The sequence below is a fragment of the Halyomorpha halys genome, unplaced genomic scaffold (assembly GCF_000696795.3).
Source record: "Halyomorpha halys isolate HHAL.00 unplaced genomic scaffold, Hhal_1.1 Scaffold817.1, whole genome shotgun sequence".
Taxonomy (NCBI): Eukaryota; Metazoa; Arthropoda; class Insecta; order Hemiptera; family Pentatomidae; genus Halyomorpha; species Halyomorpha halys.
The window spans coordinates 284,839-310,396 of record NW_027106657.1 but is presented as its reverse complement, the minus strand read 5'-3'; the positions used below and the strand labels follow the sequence as shown (position 1 = coordinate 310,396).

The following is a 25,558-nucleotide window of genomic DNA, read 5'->3' as shown; positions in this document are numbered from 1 at the left end:
TTTCTTTTTTTATCTTTGTCTGAACTAGTAATCGCGAAAAGTCGACAAAAACTTAACATAAAGAAGAGAAATGAAAATCCCCCGAAGTCCCGAAAAATTTCAATCATGAGAAATTAAAAATCCCTTAAACTCCAAATCAATTCGCGTTTAACATCAAATTTAGATTTGAAGCCTTAGAGAATCTTTAGATGAGGATCACGAAGATATTAAGAAGTTATGGGTAGAAATCAGAGATAATATTTAAGAGGTCGGTAATTTGTATCTTTCGAAAAGGAAAAGTAAAAAAGAACAAACCCTGGTTCGATGAAAAGTTTCTTTAAACGTGCAAAAAAGATGTTTAAAATAATAATTCTAGCGAAAACAATGTTACTTCCAAGCCTTAAAGAATGAGAGGCCTAAATTCCTCGGAAATAAAAAAAGAGAATATTCGAAAAAGAAAATAACGTAAGAGAAATGTACAAAGGTATTAACCAATCGCGTAAATTTTGTGGCTCCTTAGTCACGGCAATAAGAGATAATAATAATAATATTTTAGCTAATCCTGTAGATATGTTGGATAAGTTTATAAAACACTTCGAGAGTATTTGGAATACGGGAAATAATTGTCAATCTCCTATAACTTTATACCCCAAGCTGACAGGTGATTACTCCTAAGTTTATTGTTTATTTTTATCAATTTTCTTAATACCTCCCTTTTTCATATTACTATGCCATATCTACTTCACCTATCTGTTTTACCATTTAACATAACTAACTTTAATAAGTAGTCTCCTACTATTTATTAGTCCAGAGCTGTATTTAGAACTTTTATCACACCTGGGTATATTTATTAATAACTTGTTTCCAGCCTACCTACATGTATACTTCCTTATATTGTTATTATCCATTCTTTTTTATATACTTTATAGACAAAATAATTGTTTTGAAATGTTTTTATTTTAATATTTTGTTAATTCTAAAATGTTTGCATCTTGTTTTTTTATATAGTCCTGACGAAGCCCTGCAAAGTGGGGCAAAACGTTAGTTCGTAATAAATAGTTTTCTTTTACTATTTTGATACCTTTATTGACCACACCCTGATTATCTTCCTACAATCTACTTCATACGGTCTACAATATTCTTTCTTACATGATTTTTGATTAATTAATGTAACAATCAGGCAATCTGCTGATTCTCAACCGTGTATTTGGCGGGTATGGACGTAAAAATAAAGAAAAAAAAATCCCGATATGCTTTTCCCAATAGGGGCATTTGAATGGACAAATAACTTGTAGTGGGTAGCTTATTCATTCATTCATGACGGGTAAATAGCATCAAGTTGGCGCCGGTTTCTGATTCATCGATATAAATACTTATAACGTAAATTAAGCTATTCGTAATTATTTAATACTCGTAATTTTAATAATACTAAAAGAGGATAGAGTAAAAATGCAAGTTCACTAAATCTTTTTTTTTTTTAATTATTTCTATTAAAACACAAATATATAATGAATGATTGTTATTTTTAAATAATTAAAACTTGATAACAATATATAAGAATAATTTTAAATTGAATGAATGATGCAGAGAGGAGAGGCAGTAAACAGTGAAAAGCTGAGAAATATTTCGGTGTGGGATCGATAGAGTCCACCTACACGGGTTGCCACCCACTCTCGTCGTTTCGTCATCCACTCTCCATTCATTTCTGTCTCTCATATCAATAATTCATAACTCTATGAACCCTACCTCTATGGATGATATTATTAAAGAGGCCGATTAATGAAAATAATAATGAATTGATTTGACCTCAAAATTTGACAAAATAAATTTATTATACTCCCGGAACTATATAAATACGATATTTAAATAATCTCTCATTATTATCTCAAATATCTAGTTATTAACAAATTATATATATGTATGTTTTTTACTTATATTTCATTGATGTTTCGTGTAAAGAGGAGAAATAAAAAACAAATTAGATATTTTGGACTGATCGTAAGCGAAACACGATTAGTTTGTATTGTAAATTTTCCTTAAAACAATATAATATTATATTATAATATAATATAATATAATTTTACAATACCTTAAAAACATAACATATATATTTTTTTCTTTGTACAAAAATTCGTTCTTTATACGTAACTCCGACATATGATAGGGGGAGGTCTAGACATTATATTTAAAGGCGTTAAAAAATTATAATAAAAATCTTATAAGGTTCTCTATTCGATTCAACTCTCTATAATATAATGTTATGTTTGTTAATAATGTTTTGCAGCTAAGGCCAACTACAGCATTAGGGTATATCCAGAAATTATCTATGAGAAAAAAATAATGATAATAAAATCTCTCATGTAAGTTGTTGTTAAATAGGAAGAATTTATCCAAATTATCCAATTAAATGGAAGATTTTCCATCTATTTTTTTTTTAATTTAATTAAAATATATTCGACAGCTCGATGTTTAGAGAATTTTCCCCCATCTTCAGGATTTTACACTTTAATATTTCTTTCGTAGGTCTAATTTTACATAGATTCGAAACCACTGTCAACGTTGAACCCCAAAATGTTATCTTTAGGTTTAGCAGTTGGAAAAAACATTTTGAAAAATGCGATATACTATACATTACTGTTACTTTTGCTTTTAATAAAAATATGAAATGATATAATATATGCAATCTTAAAAATTAAAAGTTTAGTTTTCTGTAGGGAGGCGCACTAATCCGATATGAGTAATTGTTAGAAAATATTATATCTGTAGCCTCACTGAGTTGGTAGATAAGTACAAATATTCTAATTTAGAAGAAAATAGTTTAACTATTTGGTTATAGTCATTAAAAAAGAAAATATAATATGTAGACATGAGACTATAAAAAACGTGGTGTATAATTATGAGTCGAATTGCATAGTGATGACATCTACTCGTCATAGGTCGTTATAAAATAAAATGAAATGGTGATTTTTTATTTTAAACCACTGTGTAAGGGACTATCATCGTGTATGAAATACGGTTAGGTTTAGGAGCATAAAATAAAAACTAGCACCAACGGTAGGCCTTTGATATGTACACCGATGATGAGGAAACAGTAGAGTCATTGATGTCTACCATTGACAGTACAGAATGGGGCTACCGCCCACGCCTCGTGTCCCTGCGTAAAGCAACCAGCTTTTATCAATGGGGAGGTGTCACGTGACCGTTCATTGATGTTAGCCACGGTGTAAGCTGCTATCGGTACATACCCAGCGACAGTGGCGCCGCCTATATCTCACTTCTGATATAAGCCTGCAATTGTAGTTATTGTTGTGTGTTATAGTTATGGTGGGCGTGCGGTATTTTAACAGGGCATTTCGTGGTCAGTTGGGATGAGGAAGAGCGGGAGAAATGGGAAGCGGCGAGGAGAGGTGGTGGGAGAGGTAAGGGAGGGGCAGAGCCACCGTGATGCGTCCCTCAGTCAGTGTAGTGGGAGGGGTCGAGGTTGCGTCTTCTGTCGTGTCTTATATCAGTGTTGTTTGTTGTGTCGGTTGGGAGTGTGCTTGTAATGCCGTCTGATGAGGAGGAGAGATCGAAGGCGGAGCATGTCTCGAGGGACTGGCTTTACCGCGAGCTGCGTTCGAGCCCGGCCAGGCTCATCATTCTCGACTGCCGCTCTTCTAACGAGTTCGGCGAGTCCCACATCAGGCAAGCGGTCAACTTCTCTATTCCCAGCATCATGCTCAGAAGATTGGCTGCTGGAAAGATTGATCTGGCCAGTACAGTTCGCTCCAGGGAGCTCAAAGAGAGGATAGTGAACGCTCTCAAGGAGAACGTCTTCGTACTCTATGGTGACTCCAGTCCTCCAGAGAAGGGGAACGACACGATCTGTGTCCTATCGAAGAGATTGGCTCAAGACGGATGCCGCGTCGTCTGCCTCGAAGGTAAGTGGACAGTGTGTAAACAAACTGGCCCCCCTCTCGGGGCCGAATGCGATCTCGTCCCATCATATCCTCCATTCTAAATTATCTTAATTTACCTACATTCCTTCATTTATGAAATTCATAATCCAGAGATAATCCCATTTTGATACTATACAATCTCGACTGAGTCCCGTAGGTTAATTAACCGCTTCGTTCATAACAAGGCTCCCCGACATCAATAAACTTCCGAACCACAACATAACGACTTTTCCGTTCTTGAACTCCACTTAAATGTTATCATGATTTCAGTTTAAATCAGTCCCTATTAACTTTGCCTTCGCCTTATTTATTTGTTCAATAATCCGTCTTTCTCTTAAGAATAAAGTTTTAATCACAATGTGATATGTAAACAAAGAGAAACATTACCCATATTTCCTAATAATAATTGATATGATGATTTTTCCATCATTGATTATGACTGGGATGTCCAAGATATTTAGCCTTCTCATCAATAATGTTATCACCATCTATTTAAAGATTGTTTCTCAGAATATAGATTTCTTAAACCCATACACTATCCTACATAAATAGTGAAATATTAAGAATTAATATACCAAATTCTGATTTATTTCCTCAATTTGAAGTCCTAATATAACAAGCAAGATTTTTACCATTAAACTGTTGTTTACTTTTTAACATCCTTTACATTTCATCAAACTAAATTTACAGTTCTAATTGAGAAAGTTAAATGAGCTGTTTTGTTTCAGAAAATGTGAAGTAATAAATATTCTATTGTTATTCAGCTAATCCTCATTCTGATTACCCTACACTTTCCAATTCTTTAATAAAACTGCTACTTTAACAACAGAACAATATTAACAAATACATTATATCTTCGTTAATGTAATATTACTTGTATTCATATAGATAAGGAGGTTGTTTAGACTATGACATTATGAGAGAAAAACACTTAAGTTCATTGTTGTTTATTTGCTTAAATCAAACCATGTTTGTATAAATTATTAGAATTATCAATAGTAACTATTGAATGAACAGTGGAACTAGATTTTCTATTAATCTATTCTGTAATAATCATACAACTGTACCTCACATTCATGAATACAACTTATGCCGTTGTGCTTATAAAATTATTAATATTATACTATTTTAAAGGTGTTTATGTTTATAGTATAAAAGTAATTCTTAGCATAATGTTTTATCGTTGGAAAATGTTGTATAGTGGCTGTATTAAATTTTTAGTTAGCTACTATTTGGTTAATTATGTGAGGGGTATATTCGAAGACATGACTCAATTTGCATTTTTATGAGATTATTAGTTTATGAATTATAAATTATAAATAAAATAAAGTTGTCCCTGACTTTTGAACTAAACCAATGTTTAGTTAATAAATTTCATATTACAGAGCTTGTTAGATGGTTTCAGTGGCGTTTTAAATGTGAAATGATCACTGTTAAATTATTCTGTGTAAACAAATCTAGCCAATGCATATTCATTCATCGCTCTGTGTAAACTTGTGTAATATTCCTATTCTCTGTAACAAACATTACAACAGACTGCTTACATTATATTTACATCTATCAGTATTAGCAAGGTCTGGTGGAAGTTGTGAATTTTGATAATTAGTATTTTTATGTAAAAATACTAGTAAATAATAGGCAACTGATTATATTAATTTCTGAAGTCGAGCAGTTTGGTTGAAAACTATTAAGAAACATTAAGGTATTTTTTTTTTTCGCTTACCACATAGGCCAGCTAAATATAAGGTTACGACTTTGTGTGGTACCGTACCAAACAATCAGAAAAAATTTAGACAGTTTTAACTTTTCTAAATATGCAGCTTTAGTGGTGTAACTCCTTTTTGAGGATGGAGTGTGTAATGTTGTACGAGATCCTAGATTTATTGTTACTTTTGTGAAACACTTTTCTGAATTTTTAATTTTATATGTTTAATTTTTCCTTATATTATATATCATTAGTAATATTTATAGCTAATATTATTTTTCTGTTTTTTCTCCCTTATATTATTATTTTTACTAATATGAATCCAAGTAGGAATAATATGTATTTAAATATAAATATAATGTATTTTAAATCTCTTAAAATTGAATTACATTAAAATGGAATACATACTTTATTATCTCAGATGAAGAAACATATATGCTAATCAGTAACAATATAATATTGTTAATGTTTTATTCTTATCTTGTTATTTTAGATAGTTTTGCTCAATTCCGAGCAAGCTATCCAGAGTGGTGCGAAACTGTGGATGACAGCCTCTCTGCCTCTGACCCCGACCTACCTCTAATGGGACTGAGGTCAGTATCAATTTTATATAATTTTTGAATATTTAATTTTCATGCAGTTTTAATCAATATATATGTAGTTGAGCCTCTGTTCATAACTAAAATTTCATATTAAAAACAATTTTAATTAACATTATCAACCTTTGTATCACATTCTTAAAGAGGCATTGGTACAAGTTTCAATTTTGCCAATGAGTTAAACCATATTATAGTAGAACTCCACTTATGTGTCTTAGTCGGTTAAGCAGGAGAGCCATTTAATTTGGAGTGGATAGAAGAATGAAACCTTCAATATGTATTTAATTCATATATTAAGTCAAAATTAAAATACCATACAAACATTTATAAAAACATTACATAAAGGTTTTATATTAATATATGATAAAGTTAAGTTTATTCATCCAATTTATTATTATTTAAAATAAAAATTCCTTTTGATACAACTGCACAAACGATCTTTAAATTTTTAATAATAGCCACAAAGTCAATTATTTTTATTCCGAATTATTTTTTTCTCATCACTTTTATTTATCTATCCTTTTTTTTCTACGGATTAATTGGGGTTCTATTTTATTCCTAATATGAACTTTATTTGGTGAAACGAAGAGAGGTTTATGGCTCATCACTCATCAGATATATTTTTGAGGTAATGCTGCTAATGATTAATACTCCAAAAGTATGATGTTTATTTTTATCTATTTTAAGTGTTAATTTTCTCTATATACACAAAGTACATTTATTTTTTGTCATTAATGGATATGTTTCATATCTACTATAATTAAATTAGATTAATTTAAATATCTCATGATTTTTGCTGTTAATATTTATTTATATGTATTATATATTACTCTTAATTTTGATTCATTATCGTTATTTGTTCTGGTCTGTGAAAGCTTATTTATTTTTGTTTTTTTTTCTTTACTTAGTTATATATGGAATATTCTTATATTTGTATTCTTTTTTTTAAATATTTGTGGTGAAAAAGATAGCAGTTTAAATTAGCAAATAAACATTAATCATTTGCTCTTAATTTGTGAAAATTTGATAGAAATATATTTTATATACTTGAACTGGATTCAATTTGGTTTATGATTTACTTCTTAGTTTAAACTTTATTTTATTTCTGGATTCACTATAAGTAGCAAAGATCGGTAGGATAACTATTTAGAATGAAAATTGAATGAGAAAGAGGATGGTATGTTGTGAACTGGTTCAATAGTATTCAAATTGAGTTGGAGTGGGTGAGGCCTTAAAAGCATTTCCTCTCTTTCAAGGTTCCTGTGTGGGTTGATTCGGTTTTTAGTCAATATATACATTTTTTTGTATATATAATATTTTTATCTTTCCTTGTCACTTTATAATACTAGAGCTCTTGGAATCTTATTATCTTAATGAGAATATTCTTTGAGATAGAAATATTTCATCTAAAGTCAGATAATTTTCTTATCAGTGATAATAATTTATGAAATATGAAATTCTTTATACTATATTATAGCAATGCACTTGTCACTATCATAACTTAATGACAGGATATGATCTGTGCGGAGTAAGGTCATATGTCTTTTATATATTTCCTTTTTATCAATAAATCGTTTTATATGGATATTAATTCATCATTTTTTAGTAATGTTATGATCAATTTTGTTTTAATTTAAATATAAAAGCAGAGGTTTACTGAATAATATTTTGTTCGCTGAGCTTTTTTGGGGCATATCTTGATTCTGGATTAATTCTATAAAGTGGTTGATTTGCATTCATTGCTTAATTTGTTATAAAACTGAATTAAACAATTAAAGTTTAACATAAATTAGACTTCCGTTCTTCAATTTTTGTCCTAACAATTGATTTCTATAATTTAAAATCTGTCACAAATGTATTTTACAGTTTCATTTCCTGGACCGGGAATGCTTTGCAATGGCTAGATTAAGGGATGTGTAGATTGATTAATTGAATACAGTTGAAAATTTGATATAAATTAATATATTTAGTTATGAACACATTGGATTAATGATTTAATTAATTACTTATTATCTCCATTTAGTTTATAGCCGTAAATAACATATAATAAAAATGTATGGTAAAAAATTAGAAATAACTTCAACACGACTCAACTAATCAACATTTGGGAGTGTTTTAGGGCTCTAGTTAAACAAATTATAACCAAAAATATAAAATAAAATGTTTAAAAAGTTTTTCTTAATTTAAAACCAATATTTCATCCTTATAATAGCATTAAGTCTAAATGGTGGTAATGTAGATACAGTAAAAGATTTTTTACAAGCGAAACAAAGTTCATATTTGTTTTTAGCACCTAAAATAACACTTAACACGAATTATTAAAAAAAGTCATAAAAATCTTTTGGCCCAAAATTTTTGCCGTACAGTAAATTAAAAAATATATAAATAACTTCAATATGACTCAATCAATATACATCAAACTTGGCTATGGTTTAGGGCTCTCTAAACTGAACTGAAGGACACAAACCGAATCAAGTTAAACGGATTAGAACCAAAGATATAAAATAAAACGTTTAAAAAGTTTTTGTTTATTTGAAACTAATATTTCGTCCTTATATTTATTTATTAAATCTAAAAATTGTTAATGTAGTTTAAAAGAGCAGACATTTAGCTTTCCAGTGGTTGTATTAATTGTAAATATAATTATAGGAATTAGATAAAATGCAGAGGAAGAATGGTTACTGGTAGAAAAAAAAAAATCGAAATAAATAAAGGTGAAAAATTAGTAATTTATAATTTCTTTGAAAAATGGTATTTGAGGGTTTCAGACCTTGCTAAAAACGAATATAATTTTCCTTCCTAAAAAAATTTTTGTTGACCTACTTTATTTATGCCTCTTTATGTTCTTTTTAAATTTTTTATTAATAAAATATCATAATAGAATCAGTTATACTATGTTCTTATTCTTCATAAAGAGACAAATCAATTGGCATATAATAACCAATAAGAAAACGTATCTGAACTACATGCCAAAAATACTTAATTTTGTTAATAACTTCTTATATTTTAACAGAGAAATCAGAATAACCTATAACCTTCCCGGGAAAATCCTGAACATATAGCAAAAAGCCCCATCTCAATCGGATGAAGGGTATAGCAGCGCATAAACTACCAACAAATATTGATTTTTATATATTAAAAAATGGTGAAGAGGGTAGAGGAAAAAAAAAAATTAGAGATCTCCAAAAGACACTTCTATAACACCAACTCAATTTATGTAAAAATCGTCAACTCCATAATTCAGTTAGGAGGGACTGTAGTAACTGTAGTAAAAATTCACAATTACTTTCATGATATTATTCTGCCTAGAAAACAATCCTGAATATCAAATTTCAACTCATTTAATCCAGAGGGGTTAGGGAGAGGGGGAAAATATATATATATGAAAAACCCAATCAGTTGTGTTCAAGTGGTTATGAGTCAGGTACAAAATGTCCCGTTTCCAACTCTAAATGTACCTTACCTTTAATAATGTTTAGAGAAAATATGAAATAAAATTAGTTTCAAATGTTGTGGATGTATTTGGCCATAGATGCATTTTGAAAATTTGTTCAAGGGGATGTGAACAGTGAAGTAAACTTATTTTTTATTGTGAGCCAATGTTTCTGCCTTACTCATAGGCTCCTTCATCTGGGCTAAGTAACAAGATAATAACTAGTGTGTAATAAGATAAAAAATATATGACTATAGGAATTCACACTGTTACCTTTTTTTTATTTATTTTCTTCTAATTTTATTGTTACTCTGTTATTGATCCTATTATATACTTGTTGTTTCAGGCAGTCCTTATTTTATGTCTATCCATTTTAAGTTGTCGTTGGCACATTTCTACAAGGAACCGTGTTAGGTCGAAGTGAATCAAAATTACATTGCTTTTTTTAAAAAAAAAAAAAAAAAAAATAGTGAATTTTATTGAGAGAAGCCATTAAAATATTAATTTAAATGAAAATAAAACTATTAAATTAGTAACAAAAAAAAAGTGATAAATTAAAAAGGAAATACGTTCAGTTGTCAAAAAAAAAAAATCCTATCTCAAAAACAAACATCCTGTGAATTTCTGATATCTATTTGGTATTTTAAAAAAAAATATATAATACAAATCTGACAAAAAAATGAAAATTCAATCAAGTACATGCAAACTATTATTTTATGGTTTATTTTAGGTATAGGTTATTAAAAAAAAATACTGTTAATAAATAAACTAAAGACTATTTAAACCAATATTTGACAATATTGGTTTACCATTAGATAATAAATACTGTACTAGTAAGGAGAGATGCTATATGAGTTAAAAGAAGACAGCAATGTTAGCGACCCTGAAACATTCTGATTTAATTAATGAGTTGTAAATTAAACTTGATAATATAAAAATCTTCCCGTTATTAAACCTAAATTACACAGCTTTACGAATGTACGTACATTTTTATCAACCAGTACTCTATTTAAAGTCACTTTCCAAGGAACAGAGCTTGACGTTAATATGACTACTGCCTGTACCTTGTTTTACTTAGGTGTACAATTTATGTTGTAAGTTGGCACAACATTATAAAAAATAAATTTCATTTCGATTTAAATGTAACATTCCTCTCCTACTATTCAGGCGTTGTGCAAATTTATAGCATAATCCAAAGTAGAGTTTTAAAATTAAATGAATAAATAATAACAATTTACATCCTCATCTCCATTCTATTATAATATAATAACAGGGGGCAGAGTAGGACTCCAACGGGAATCTTGGGCCAACGAGAGAAGGGAAAAAAAAACATTCCTCTCACTAATTCTAGCTTTCACTGTTTATTTTAATCTCATTTAAATAAATGGCCGCTTAAAAATCATTTCTTTATGTTAATTAATAAGTTAAAAAGCATGAAGAAAAATAGAAAATATCAGTGCTATTATTATTATAGGGTTTGGTGGAATAAATACTAGGTATAAGCTTTCGTTTTCTAACTTTTAATCTATTTGGGGTTATATATTTTGAAACTAGTTTCATCTTCTCTATTGATTACTCAATCAATCTATCGAAAATTCTCTATTTATTGTATCACGTGTTATAGGTCTTTGCGCATATCTGCCTACAATGCAGGAGGACGCTGCGCCAAATGTGATGAATGCTCCTGTTCCCCGCCGTGCCTCCCTGGGAAATCAGGTCATGAGGAAGATTCTCTTGTCGAAATCTTACCGTTCTTGTTTCTTGGCAATGCTGCCAATTCTGCTGATCTAGAGTTGCTCGTCAAGCATGGTATCAAGGTATGTAATTTTAAATCTATTTTCATAAACAGGGTGTCTACCAGTTGGGAAAACGTTGAGAATAAGTCAGGGATTCGCAGTAAATCTAGCATAAGTTGGAAAATTCGTTATTAGTTCCAAATTTGAATGTCTTGTATGCATTTTGATATACTGCAGAATAGCTGTTTCTTCGCAGTTGAAAGACTGGAAGAGATTCTTTATTTTTTATTTAACTTTAATTTTTTTCCTATTATTTAATTTAGTTTTATTTTCTGTAAATATTGTGTGAATCAACTCTTTTATCTCTATTAATACTGTAATGAGTGCAATATTACTCAATATAAACAGTTGAGGCTAGAAAAAAAAAAACTATTAGTTCTATATTTTTTTTAAACCTATTTATTTGTTTCTTTTTTTAAAACTTATTTATTGGGTTTTAAATTATTCGTATTGTTTTTTACTTTACTACAGTGGCTATGATTTCATTTTTAATTATTTCTAAATTTTTATTTATTTATAACTTTGTTTTTTGTTTTTTTTTGTATATGTGTATCTTGAAAGATTTTAAAAAAAGTTGTGTGTGTGCTATACATTTAACAATTTGTAAAATACATTGAGTATTTGTGTTGGGTCCCTGAAAAAGAAAAATATGGAATGAATGGGAGAGGAACAGAGAGAATAAGAAATACACAGGAAGAAAACAAGAACAAGAGCAGAGAAGGAAAAAGGGGAAGAGAAAATTGATAAAGAAACAAAATATTAATCCAACTTGGTTATAGAAAAAAAAGGAGTGAAAAAATAATTATGTGTGATATATAGTTATAATGGGGGAAAATAAAAATTATAACTTTGTTAATCACTTCTATTAGTATTTATATTGTATCCTAGGACGGATTAGTACGTTATTCACTTCTGGTAACCCATTGTATTTGGACATCATGGCTTGTTATTAAATAAAGCATTTCTCTCATTAATTGTTGACATATTTTTTTACATTACTTATTATTTTTAATTTTTTTTTTGTTATATATTTTAAAAATCCTAGCTAACAAACAAAAAACTATTTGTGAAATTTAACAAATTAACAAAACAAGATATCTTTAAAATAAAATATATTTATATTTTAATTCGCATAATGATAAACAATATCGTACATCAAATTTTAAGTATGTAGTCCCTGTTTAAATGAAAATGTTTTGAATTTGAAGAACTAGCATACGTTTAACTGATTTAATTTTTGATTTATTTAGGCAAATTTAGTTTGTTTTTTTCTCATCCCTCTATTTTATAGTTTTTTGTGATCACTGTGTAATATTTTATTTTACTCTCTCTGCGAATTTAAAACTTAAATCTTGAACAGTTAGGGAAACTTCAAACTAGACGGCGAGTTGAAAACTTGAAGACTGGACAGTTAGAAAAGAAAAGGAAGGACAATATATCGTACAATAAAAATATTAAAACTAAAAGGCTCAAATTGATGTTGGACTTATATGAAGCTTGAGTTGAATATTTGTACAACAGCAATTAAAAAAAAAAAGATTTCTGTGGTGCTTTGATGTTCGAAGGAAAAGTGTTTAGATTCGAAAAATAACTGATATCACCTAGGTAAAATCAAATTATCACCTCTAGATGAGCTCCATTGTATTAAAAATTTTCTGTTATATAAAAATTTTGTAGTGATCACTGTGTAATATTTTATTTTACATATATGGTGGAATAATGAAAATTGATTGAAGGATTTTTTTAGGCTGGTTTGTTATTGTATGAATTTCAAAATGTTGCTAATAATTTCAAAAGGAATTTTTGGGAAAAATAAACTTACGATAATTCAATTACAGGAAAGTTCAATTATCAAACTTGGTAGAGACCATGGTTCACCTTCAACTGGGAAGGTGAAAAATTCGATAGTTTTGAGGAAGGTGGGATTTCATGAACCCCAATGTTTTTAATTATTTAAGATAACGTTTTATAATTTCAAATGATTTTTTTAAAAAAGATAAGAGGCATGGAAATATGGATTTTATAGGGTTTGATAAAAGTCAAATATTTATGGAAAATAAGTATATTTTAAAAACATTCTAAATTTTAAAAATGCATTATTTCAATATTTGGTGTATACAAGGAAATAAAATATATTTGCTTGTATTACTTAGGCCAATACATTTACATACAAAAAATTGTTTGTCTCAGACATTGGAAAAATATCAATTTAAGCATTCCTCACTAAACATTTAAGTGTGAGGTAAACACATTACCTTTTTGTTATTATAAGCTGTACCTGGTTTTCATGTTACTTGTTCAGGGTGGTAATTGCTATCTTTGTTTTTTTTTTCTTTGACCATTTCAAATTCAATGATATCACGTAATGGACAATAGATCAATCCCTTAGTTAGATATTCTGCACTTCATATCCAGATTTTCCTTCGTCAGTTATTAAAATTAAACCTCCTTTGTAAATGGCTGGGGGTTTTGTGCTGAAAATATAGGAATGAATGAAATTGCTTAAAAAATAAAAAGGCCCTCCAAAAATTTCTTGAATGCCAATAGATTCAAATAGAATGCCTCATATTATAAAAAATTCAGAAGGAATGGGACTTCAAAGTTCACAGCTATAAAACGTTTAATTGCTACCTAGGGTTTGTCACATTCCACTTCACCTTTTAAAGGTGAACAAAATCATAATTTGTTATTGTAGCTATAAAAAATAATAAATCTAGAATTAAGGACTTAATTATTTGATAGTTTTATTGTAGAAATGTACAAAAAAAATTGGTCTTACATTTTATAACATACACACACACACACACACACTATTGGAGTACTTATAAAATGAAATATGAAATATTAAATTATATGTTAATTAACATGTTTGCTTGCAACTAAGAGATTACTCATAGCTTGCATTATTGCCTAGGACACTGAGCACAAGTTATCTTGTATTTTGTTTACTTGGCTATATTTGTGCAGCTACGAGGAAATTCATAGTTCACAAACATAATCAGTTAATTTTAACTTTGTAATAGCAAAACTATTGTATTTCAACAGTAAACTATAAAAAATACAAAGTAAAGTTCATTTTTAAATATACTTTTGCATTATATTACAAAAATAATTATCCGAAGTTTGTATTTGTTTTTTTAGTACATTTTGAATGTTACTCCGGACCTGCCAAATGTCTTCGAGGGGAAAGGTGAAATTCAGTACATGAAGATTCCTATTGCAGATCATTGGAGTCAGAATCTTGCTGCTCACTTTCCTAAAGCAATCGAGTTTATAGGTATGCTTGATATATACAAGTTTTTCCTCTTGAATTTTTTTAAATTTAGTTTACTTTTTGTTGAAATTATTCTCAAAAGTTGAAAATATCTGAATTTTTTGAACAACAATGAGTTAACAACTAACAATCTTCTTATTATTTACTATCAAATGTCATTATAATTATTTTTAATCAAATAATTTCCTTATATATTAGTAACTTGAATAATTTGATTTGTAGTTAAATGGTCCATTAGTAATTATTTTGTATGCTTTATTTTTGTTCAATTTATCTGTCTATGTTAATATATTTATCTATCTGTTAACTATTTACTATCAAATGGTACAATAATTATTTTTTATTAAGTTACACTTTAAATTCATTATAATTTACTTATAAATTAGTAAATTGAATAATTTTAATTTTTAATTGTGTTGTGCATTAGTATTATTTTGTATGCTTTATTTTTGTTCAATTAGTTTGTTTCTGTTATAACTATTAACCATCAAATGGTACAATAATTATTTTTAATTACGTTACACTTATTGCATTGATAATAATTTACTTATATATTAGTAAACTAAATCGTTTTGATTAATTTGTATGATTTATTCTTGCCTAATTAATCTTTCTCTTTGAATAAGTATCATGATGCCATTTTCAATATTTCACCTTTTTAAGAAGTTTATTTATGTGATAAAACTATAAACTGTTAAATTCCTTCTTTTTTTAAGGATTAATTTTTGTCAAATAAAATTTTAATTAAAAATTAAATAAAGAAATGGTTTAAAACATTTCTTCATGAAATGTAAGAGTTTAACCTGTAGAAAAGTTTTTAGTTCGTTCTATAAAATAATCCATTAAGACATATGTTCCATATGTAACCGATCTGGCCTGAACCAGATGCCATTCCTTCCATGATAATAAACTCCTTAACCACCCAAACCCACTAGTTTCTAACCTTGCTTCCTCTTCCATTCCTGATGATCCTCCAAGGCACCTGAAAAAAAGATGGCCTCGAGACCTTCTAATGTAAAATGTTATATAGTGCTACCAATGGGTAGTTTCTCCACAAATCAGTATCATACCATTATTATGATCTTATATAAAATTTACTAGATTAAAACTTCAAGTTTTGTATAAAAGTTCCATGTATTTTGATTTTAAAGATATGAGAAGTTTTACTTATTTAAAGACTTTTAATTAATGCAATTAATAATAGTTAAATTAATGAAACTTAAGTTTTAAATAACTGCTTAGCCCCTTTTGTAAAAAAAATTTGTGTGATTGTTGCTTGCTAATCATAAAATATTGTTGGATGGTTAGAGTTTCCTAATATTTTTGGTTATTATAATTTTTTAAATAACATATGTATTTCATTACATATAAAAATTATCATTTGATTTAATATAATTTATATATATTTTATTCCAATGTTACTATTTGAATAAATGAAAAAATATACTTATATGTATAAAATATATATTGTGTGGTCAAATGATACTTTTTGGCTAGATTTTTAAGTGTATAGATAATGAAGACTCCATAGTATTTAATATTTAATAGGCATCAAACCATAAAGCTACTTTATACAAAATTTGTCAAATCTTTTAGTTTTTTTTTTTCTATATTTAATATTTTAGTATTATTATAAAGACAAATCTTGATTCAAGTTTAGATTCATAAGCTCATGGTAGATCAATGAATCAGACCTAGTGGTGGCATTGAATGGGGTGCTGGTGGCCAACCTGTTGCAACTTCCCTCCATTCTATCTCCCCTTTCAAGTTTTTATTCATCGTCAGCTCTTCCATTCTTAATCTTATTGTTCTAATCTCACTTCTTGTTTGGTCGCTAATATTCTTGAAATTTACCTATAACTACATGTTAATGGTCTCAAAGCTTTTTTTATCCGTTTGGTTCATTTATTTCATCTAGAGGCTAAATGTGGTTTTTCCTCTGAGTATATTTATTTTTTTATTAATATCATTGAAATAATTTCTTAAAGCAACAAAGGTTATAACTCTGTGACCGTGTTTTTATAAATTAAAAATTTCTAAAGTGAGCTGTAAAAACTATTAAATAGAAATATTCATTTATTTCTTAATTATTTTGTAAAAAAACATTATGATAAAAAGAGTTTACCTTAAAAAAAAAACATAAATTTCCAAAAAAGTAATGGTTTCTTAAAACTATTCCGGCACGACGAACTGTTATCCTATTTTGTACAGTACCACCAAACGGCTGGGATCTCTTGTGGCCTTGTACTGGAGTACTGTTGTTATCATTTGCAGTTTTTCTTTTTATGTATATGTTATGAACTAATGCTAAGAACACTAATATTTATTGCCCTCAATTGTCGCACATTGTATTATTACTGCTCAATAAAATTTTTTTTTAAATCCTATTTTGTTTAAATTTTCAGAGATTGTGGGGTTAGTACCTAGTTGGACTCATTTTGATTTTATCAAATTTCATTTAATACTTTTGCTTATAGATATATAAATGTATTTTCCCTGACACACTTTTATTTCAAAAACATCTTGTCCAAATTTTAGTGAAATCTGGGTATAATAATTAAATGCGTTCAGTATCAATATCATCTGATTCCATCTATTAGTTTTGCTTAACAATGTGCAATTTTCATGTTTCAAACACAGCTTCTTCTATAAATGTTATTCTTAAATGACAAATTAAAATTTAGTAGAAAATAAAATATATTATGTATATAATTAATTCATTAACCTACATTGATGCAGTGCATTGTAATATGCTGTTATAAAAATATCTTTTGAAGATTATAGTTATTGTACTGTTAAGGATAGAAAAAAAAAAAAATGGTAGAATTAGTGAGGAAGTAGTTCTTTAACTTTAACTTTTTTCTTCTATTATTATCTTTACTAAAATATGTAAATGATAAATACAAAATTTTCCAGATTTCCTTCTTTTTATAACCAACCTTAATGAATATTATAGAAATATTAAATGTACAACCGACTTTTGTAAATTGTATATTATACTATACTTTACAGGCATTATTTATACTATATAGTATATTACTTGCTAGTACATACTATTAAAAAAAAAATCAATTAAAGACAGAGATAGAGATCTCCAGGACTGGCCTTCCCAGGGAATTTCTTTATCTAGAAATACCAAGAAAAAAAACCCTTGAAAACTTATTATTTTCCCTTAAATTTCTTTAGTATTAAATTCAAAAGTTGCTTTGAATATGTAGAAATTAATTATGCGATTGGATAAAATTCAGTTTCCATTAATAAGCAATAACGACTGCCTTATTTTTTATCCAAGGCTTGAAACATATAAAACTTTATCAATATTTTTTTTCATATATACTCTATTTTCCAGATGAGGCAAGGTCGAAGGAGGCAGGAGTTCTAGTCCACTGTGTGGCAGGGGTTTCACGTTCTGTTACCGTTACCCTTGGCTATCTCATGTCCAGGCTGGGATTATCGCTTAACGATGCTTTCGCTCTCGTTCGGACACGTAAAGCCAATGTTGCTCCGAACTTCCACTTCATGGAGCAGTTGCACACGTGGGTATATGATTCTTATAAATTTTCTTGTTTCTGTAATAATGCGTTAGTAATATCAGTATAGAACTAGAATCCTGATAATTCGTAATGCCAAAGGTCTAAGGGCTAAATATGAAGTATAGATATATTCAATCTTGATCATATCTGAGCCATCTGCACTTTCTGTGCTTCTTTTGTGTTATCCTTTAGTGGAGCTATACTCAACCTGTGGCCCGCGGGTATTTCGTAGTTGACCTTTCTGTTGTTACTTTATTTTAAATCATTTTAACTTTCGTGCCCATTAGAAAAATTGAGAGCACGCCGAGTAAATGGGTCCTATAACACTACCGGACGGCGGTGTATAGTGTTATTATTGATACAGTAATTTGCAATAATATTTGGAAAAGTTATTCATTTATATTTTTAATTTACATCAGACATCTGATTGTATCATTGCAACACGTCATTTTAAGATTTCGGAAATATGGCAAATCAAGTGTGGATTAGTATTGTGTTGTATTAGGCGCTTTTAATTCCTTATCGAGCGAGCGAGATCGATTTTCTACTATTACTTATGTACTGAGAAAGAATATTTGGTAGTAAATTTGAATATGTAAAATTTTAACCATTAATAAACTACAATATTTAAATTTATATATTTTTAAATTATTTTACCTGGTCAACAAATGGAGTTGATACTAAACCAGGTCAATAAACCGACCTGATCCAAACGTTTTTCATTACAGTAAATAGTTCATTAATTTTGAATTTGTTTTTTTATTAATACCTAAATAATTTGAATTAAAGGATTATCAGGATTCTACTTTGTCAGATTTCATAATTCTTTGGCCATGCAATCTTAGCTCTTGTTTTAATTTAAACTTTGTCTTTTGTATTAGATTTTATTTCATAGCCATTTTTATCATACTTATTATATATTATGATTTTAGGTTTGAACAGGAGTTGGCTGGAGGAAAGTCCTCGTCAAGCAGTATTCAACCGGCCGTTGGTACTTTCTTATCACCTGCTGGGATAGGCCAGAGCCCAGACTCCGGAATAGAGTTCGACCGCTGGACACCAGGTACAGGAGAATGACAGGAAGAGGCAAGATATCCTTTCTAAGCTCTCTTCCCTCTGGCTTGCTATAGCATTTCGTATTTAGTTTGCCTTTTTTATTTCATTAATTTGTATAGTAACTATGTATTATATTTTTTTAAAGAAAGAGTCCTGTTTTCTTACTTTTTTATTAAGTTTCATATTTTTAATATTGTCAATGTTTACTTTAATTATGTCCTTGAGGATTATAAATTAATTGTAGTTACATTGATGAAGTCCAATCTGTTATTTAGAAGGCGTAGAGTTACTGGTTGTGATCGAGAGACTCAACCATCTTGTTTGGTTATGACAATGTTTCTTTTGTACTTTAAGCTGAGTGTTGACTTTTGAAGTTGAATTGTTTTTGACTTGAAGTTGAATTTATCTTTGAATTGATTGTTGGAAAAGTTTTGAAATATTACTATACGTATATTATATATATATCACTATATAGATACATTGTTTCTTTCCCTCTGTCTGTGTTATTTAAAACCAGTGCGATTGTTATGTAAAATGATGAAATGTGTAAATAGGAAATGAGTGTATATAGACATTATTGAAGGATAATATGTTGTGTTGAAATGAAAACGCTCATGTCTACTACCAGACAATCCTCAGTGTATAAATGTCAAGTCTAGTTGAGCCTCGAAGGGAAATAATAAGTTATAAATATATATTACATGTTACTCTATATAAATATATATTGTCTAGGTTATACCTAAGTACACATACTTTAACTATTGTGGCTATAAGTGTGTCACAGCCATTGATATTTTGACTCATAGGGGAATCAATGAAAAATAATGATCTCTGTTTCTCCTTCATCATATTTTTGTTGAAAGTAGTTTTTTTCTAATAAATAATTTATTTTATATTTAAAATATGTGCAATTTAAAAAAAATATTATTATATAAGTTTAAAGTAATTTGAATTTCATATGAACAAAAGTGTCTTATTTATAATAAATAATATTGTTTTATAATTTGTTAAAATTTTGGAAAAATTATAGTAACACTAAAATGTATAAATGTGTTAATAAATTCATATTGCCAAGTTGAATAGGAGATACTTAAATATAAATGATGGCATGTTATAATTCCCTTATGATAAACGTGATGAGATGTTATGATTCCCTTATGATAAACGTGATGAGAAGTTATGATTCCCTATAATAATAAAATATAATAAACATGTGTGATGTTTAGTTTAAGAAAATGAACATTGAAGAGTCCATTTTCTAAAAAGAACTTGTCATTTTTTTTCTTAACATTCCATACATTTCATTTATTCGAATAGGGTTTTTGGTTTTTGTTGAGAATTTTATAAGACTTTTATATATACATTTTTGTGTCACTTTTTGGAGATATTTTGTTTTAAGAATAAGGTGATTTTTTTTTTTAGCATTTTAATCTCGTATTTCAATAGAAGCGTGTAGTGGGGACCAATTGTAATGATACTACTCAAATTTTAGTCAATATTCATTACTTTTATTTTTTCGTTTAATTGCTGATTTTCTTGCCATTACATTATTATATAAAATCACTAGGGGTCTGACTGCTTGCAGTTTTAATATAAGTCTATTTTGTACAATGCAAAATGGAACAAATTACAGTAGACTCTCTCTAATCTGACATATGTGGGAGGAACTAGCATCTTTCGATTTTAGAGTATCCGGGCTACAGAAGGGCAATAGAAACTATATACTATTGCATAGTAAATATATAAAACTATAGCATAGTATTATATCAGAAGTTTTATAAAAACAGACAAAAATACAAAATATTTATCCATACTTTCATAAAATATGTCCAATATAAAGATAAAATATAAACTTATCACATAAATGACAACTCAAAATAAGACATAAATCTCAACAAGAAAATTTAAAATTCAAACTAATCATTTTTGTTGTTTGTTTTGAAGATATCGCTCATTGCTATGTCTAGAATATTTTTTAATGTTTAAATTCTTATAAAGCCCAACTTCTTCCTCCTTAGCCTACCATCTCATTTATTCAACGATGTGGAGGTGTCTGATTCTGGCGAGTCCATTGTATAACCTCGTTAATGCTAATATTTTTTCAAGAGTAATTATTTAAAACAAATATTGATTTTTAAAACCCATCACCTACATAGTAGGCTCTAGATGATTGACCTCTTACAAGAGTTAAACATGCACATGTATATAATACAATATCCATGTATACAAATACATGCGGTCCTATTATGTCAGGTTCTGTTCCTTGGAAAATGATGCAAGTTGCGTCCTACTTGACCAAAGTATTTTTAATACGTGCTCTAAATTCTAAAAGCTATTTTTTTTCATTCTAATTGGTTATTGAACTGCTTCATTGAATAAGAAAATTCAAATTTTCTTTTTTTAAGTGACATAACTGAATTTGCTCCACATAAAATGGTACCTTTTATAAATTGGTTTTTACCTGACTATTGATATCAGTAATTTTTTTACATACAAACATATTATATTTGTAAAAAGTAAATTTGTATGGTGTATAATTGATTAATTATTTGCCCCCTTTTATTTTCTTTTTTTTTTATGATGGATGATTTTTTGGATGCTTAATATAATTTTGGTAAAATCAAAAAAATATTTCGAATATTAAATTTATATTATGAGATACTGTAGTTGAAAATAGTTCATAATATTGTCATACAACCGGATTATTTAATTTTTTTAGTAATCATTTGTGATTATTTAATCAAAAATTGAAACTTTTTCTCGGATAAATGGAATTTTTTTCATGTCAACTAATTCAGGTGGGCTACTCAATTATATTATCACACTGTCTGTTTCTCTTTTTGAAAAAAATTCAGTTCACTGTCTGTTTCTCTTTTTGAAAAAAATTCAGTTCACTGAGTATGTTTAATATTTATAAAATTATAAATATTCAGCATACTCAAAAACAATTATAAAAATTGTTAAGTTTAGCTTATTACTTAAAAATTATTTTTAAGCAACATGTGGTGGATGGTAAACCTATAATTCTCTACATGTTATGTTGAGTTCATAGTAATGAAAAAACATCAGTACAGTAAAGAAAATAACTAACTTCTATAGGTGAATTATAAACAGTTTCCTAGTCAGATAACATTAAACTTCCAAGGGTAAAGAGAGAGATATGAAAAAAGAAAGCTTTCTATCATAAAAAAAAAATTCATGTTTATGTTGGTCATTACTATAATGGGTAAAATATTATTCTTCCCCTAAAAAAGCATAAGGCCCTAATAAGTTTTAAAACTAATTAAGTTTTGAGTATATATTTTTGCTTTTTTAAATAATGAATACGATTAATTTGTTGTTGTTGATTTTAATTAAATGTCTGTATGGTAGTAGAAAAAAAAATGACATTTCACTTGTTGGTCTCACAAGGTTTGACAGATTGTATATGTATTTTTTGAATCGTGCCACTTATATAACTATAATATTTTTGTGCCAAGTATGAATATGTGGCATTTAGAAAAAGTAAATTTTAAAAATTAAAAAAAAAAATCTCTTTCATCATTTATATTATCCCATGTTGTTTTAAATAAATATGTGGTGTAGCCATTATTAGATCTGTGTATAGAACATGTCTACTGTAAATTAGGCGTACCTTACTGAATAAGGGAGAGTTTGAGGTTAGTTTTAACACTTCCCTGTATTTTATATAGGAGTTGGATATGAGAGTATCCCACAGGGTCCAGTGTTTTCTAAACATTGTTAATCTTTTACTTCCATCATTTTAAATAGATCTGTCTGTATATAAAGGCTTGGTTTTCACTGATTGACCAGAACTGCTTGTGGCAAATTGTATAAAGAAAAAGAAAATGCTTCCCAGTGCCATCTTAATTTGTGTTTTAAGTGCCATCTGCATTTGTACTATGTACTAGTCTCTTGTAAACTATATATTTTTATTTTATGATTTACTTGATGTAAAATGTTTTTAATATTTTTTTTATTTGTCATCAAACCTTGTTTTATTGTACAGTTTTCATTTTGCTTTCATATGTTAATTTATTTAGCGGTTTTGTCCAATCAGTTTGAAGACCACTTATAGTTTATATTACAATGTAATACCGATAATTTAATCATTCCATGAATTTGTATACCAAAAATATGTCAGTTTTCTTAAATTTTTTATGTAATATTTTGTATTGTGCTTCGTTTTTTGGTTGGATGGGATGTACATTTTTGTGTGGTTCCCATGAAACCGGTAAAAGACAAAGATGGATAAGGGACTAGGAAATCTTTCCTTAACATGTTCTCTCTTCCTAGTCTGCCTTCTATGTCAGTGTAATATATATATTATTATTATTAATAATAATAACATATGAAAGTCTTTCAAATTTTAATGTTATTATATTACAAATATTTAATTTTAAATTAATAAGTAGATGTGTTAAAGTTATAGTGCATACTGTAATGTTAGCTGTAAGAAATATGAATCATTTCTTCTACAACTTTGTTTGTTACTAGCTTTCAGGATTGTGTTTACCGACGCTGTATCAACCAGCAAGTTACCAAATGATGTTCTATCTTATTCAAGGTGCTGAAGAGAATTTTCTGATCTGCTCTTTAATGAAAATTTAATTACTTCAGGAAATGCTAATTTATTAATTTTTTATTTATATACTTAAATTTATTCAGTTATGTTTTAAAGACTTATGCATAACCTAGCTTTTTGAAAAAACTGATAATACAAGCTTAGCCTATTAAGGAATGTTTTTCTTGGTTTAACAAATATATTATTATCTGCTGTTTTTAAATAGTTGGGTTGTTTGTAGAGCTTCCGATTAAAAATTATTACATTGAAATTGGTTTCTTCATTCAATGTTGCCTCAATAAAAACTAATTATTATTATTTATTGATTAAATAAATCGAGCAGATTATATGAGGCCATGATCATGACATTCTGGTTATGAATTCCTTTGCAAAACAAATTACTTTTCATTAAAAGAGTTAATTGTTTATTCAGGAATATTTTAACTGATGAATATATTTTGTTTGTATTGTTTCCTATGCAGATGCAATTGTCTTCATTTTGTTTGTACTTTGGTAATAGGAAACATGTGATAGTTACCAGAGTGACAGCGTAACTCCCTTGGATAGAACTATTTCTTTAAGTGCCAAAGATAGTATGTGCCAAAATAAGGCCAAGTCCTTTTACCATCTCTATTTCTTTTCATATATGTATTTCTCTCATTTTATTTTCTTATAGATTTAATTTTGGTATTCTTTCTGTTCAACAAAGGCTCTAGTTATAATTTATGCATTATATTGATTACATTTTTGCATAACTATTTATCAGAAATTATTTATTCATTGTATGTTATTGTAATGTTTCTTTTATTTGAAATATGATTTGAACAAAACCCCATTAGGTATGGAATGACTTATGGAAATAATGCTTGTTAAAAAATTAAAGTATGTTACAGTTTGTAATTTTTATTTATGAGAAGTCTTTACACCATAAAATATTTGAAATTGTTCTATAATCGATGACAAACAGATTTTTCCTGTTTGCCATATTGAAATAGAGATATTTACGAAATGAATATTAAAATGCACTATGTAGAGTATGTTTATTATATTGATATAATTGTACCTTGTAGAAATTATCGTCATTGTATGTTGTCATCTGTGTAGTTTGAAAATTCTCAAAACAGTTAGTAAAACTCTATAAGAAACTGAAATAAAGCAAACATAACTATATTCTGTCTTTTTTATAACCTCAGAACGCTATCATAATATTCTTAAAACCATTACTAAGAAGGAATTAATTACTACACAATGATTAATTATTTATTATATCAATAAGTAATAAACCAAAGAAACTTTATATCAAGCCTAATATAAAAAATATCTGTTGTGTCTAGTTACATTACATTCATTATCGATTTGGGTGCTAATTCTGATTAAAAATTGTTTGCAATAGCTTAATATTGATCCTTTTTAGATTTTTTTTAAAAATTGGTTTAGTAGACAATTTGATTGTCTTTCGAATAATCATCCACAATGTTTTGGAAGATGTATAATTCTCAAATTATTGATATCTGATGAAAAGCAAATGGGTTTGATCGGAAAACTCCTAGGAATACTCTAAAAATAAACACAGATCCAATATACAATATGCTGTACCTTCCCTAATACTGATTTATTCTATGTGATTTTTTTTTTTTAATAATGGTAATAAAGACTTGGTGACCTAACACACAGAAAACCC

General features: G+C 28.1%; 1 protein-coding gene across 2 annotated transcripts; it reads left to right on the top strand.

Moving 5' to 3' along the window:
- The first annotated feature begins 3,407 nt into the window (after nucleotides 1-3,407).
- On the top strand, nucleotides 3,408-25,047 carry Mkp3 (Mitogen-activated protein kinase phosphatase 3). 2 transcript variants are annotated; one of them, XM_014429742.3, is made up of 7 exons: nucleotides 3,410-3,899; nucleotides 6,116-6,215; nucleotides 11,279-11,471; nucleotides 14,592-14,727; nucleotides 18,074-18,260; nucleotides 19,190-19,320; nucleotides 23,811-25,047. In XM_014429742.3, the coding sequence occupies exons 1-7, from the start codon at nucleotides 3,524-3,526 to the stop codon at nucleotides 23,885-23,887; spliced, it is 1,200 nt and encodes a 399-aa protein (XP_014285228.1). In that variant the 5' UTR covers nucleotides 3,410-3,523; the 3' UTR covers nucleotides 23,888-25,047. The 2 variants fall into 2 exon arrangements, with proteins under 2 accessions (XP_014285230.1, XP_014285228.1); XM_014429744.3 differs by lacking the exon at nucleotides 23,811-25,047 and having other exon boundaries at nucleotides 3,408-3,899; nucleotides 18,074-18,264; nucleotides 19,190-19,322.
- The last annotated feature ends 511 nt before the right edge of the window (nucleotides 25,048-25,558 follow it).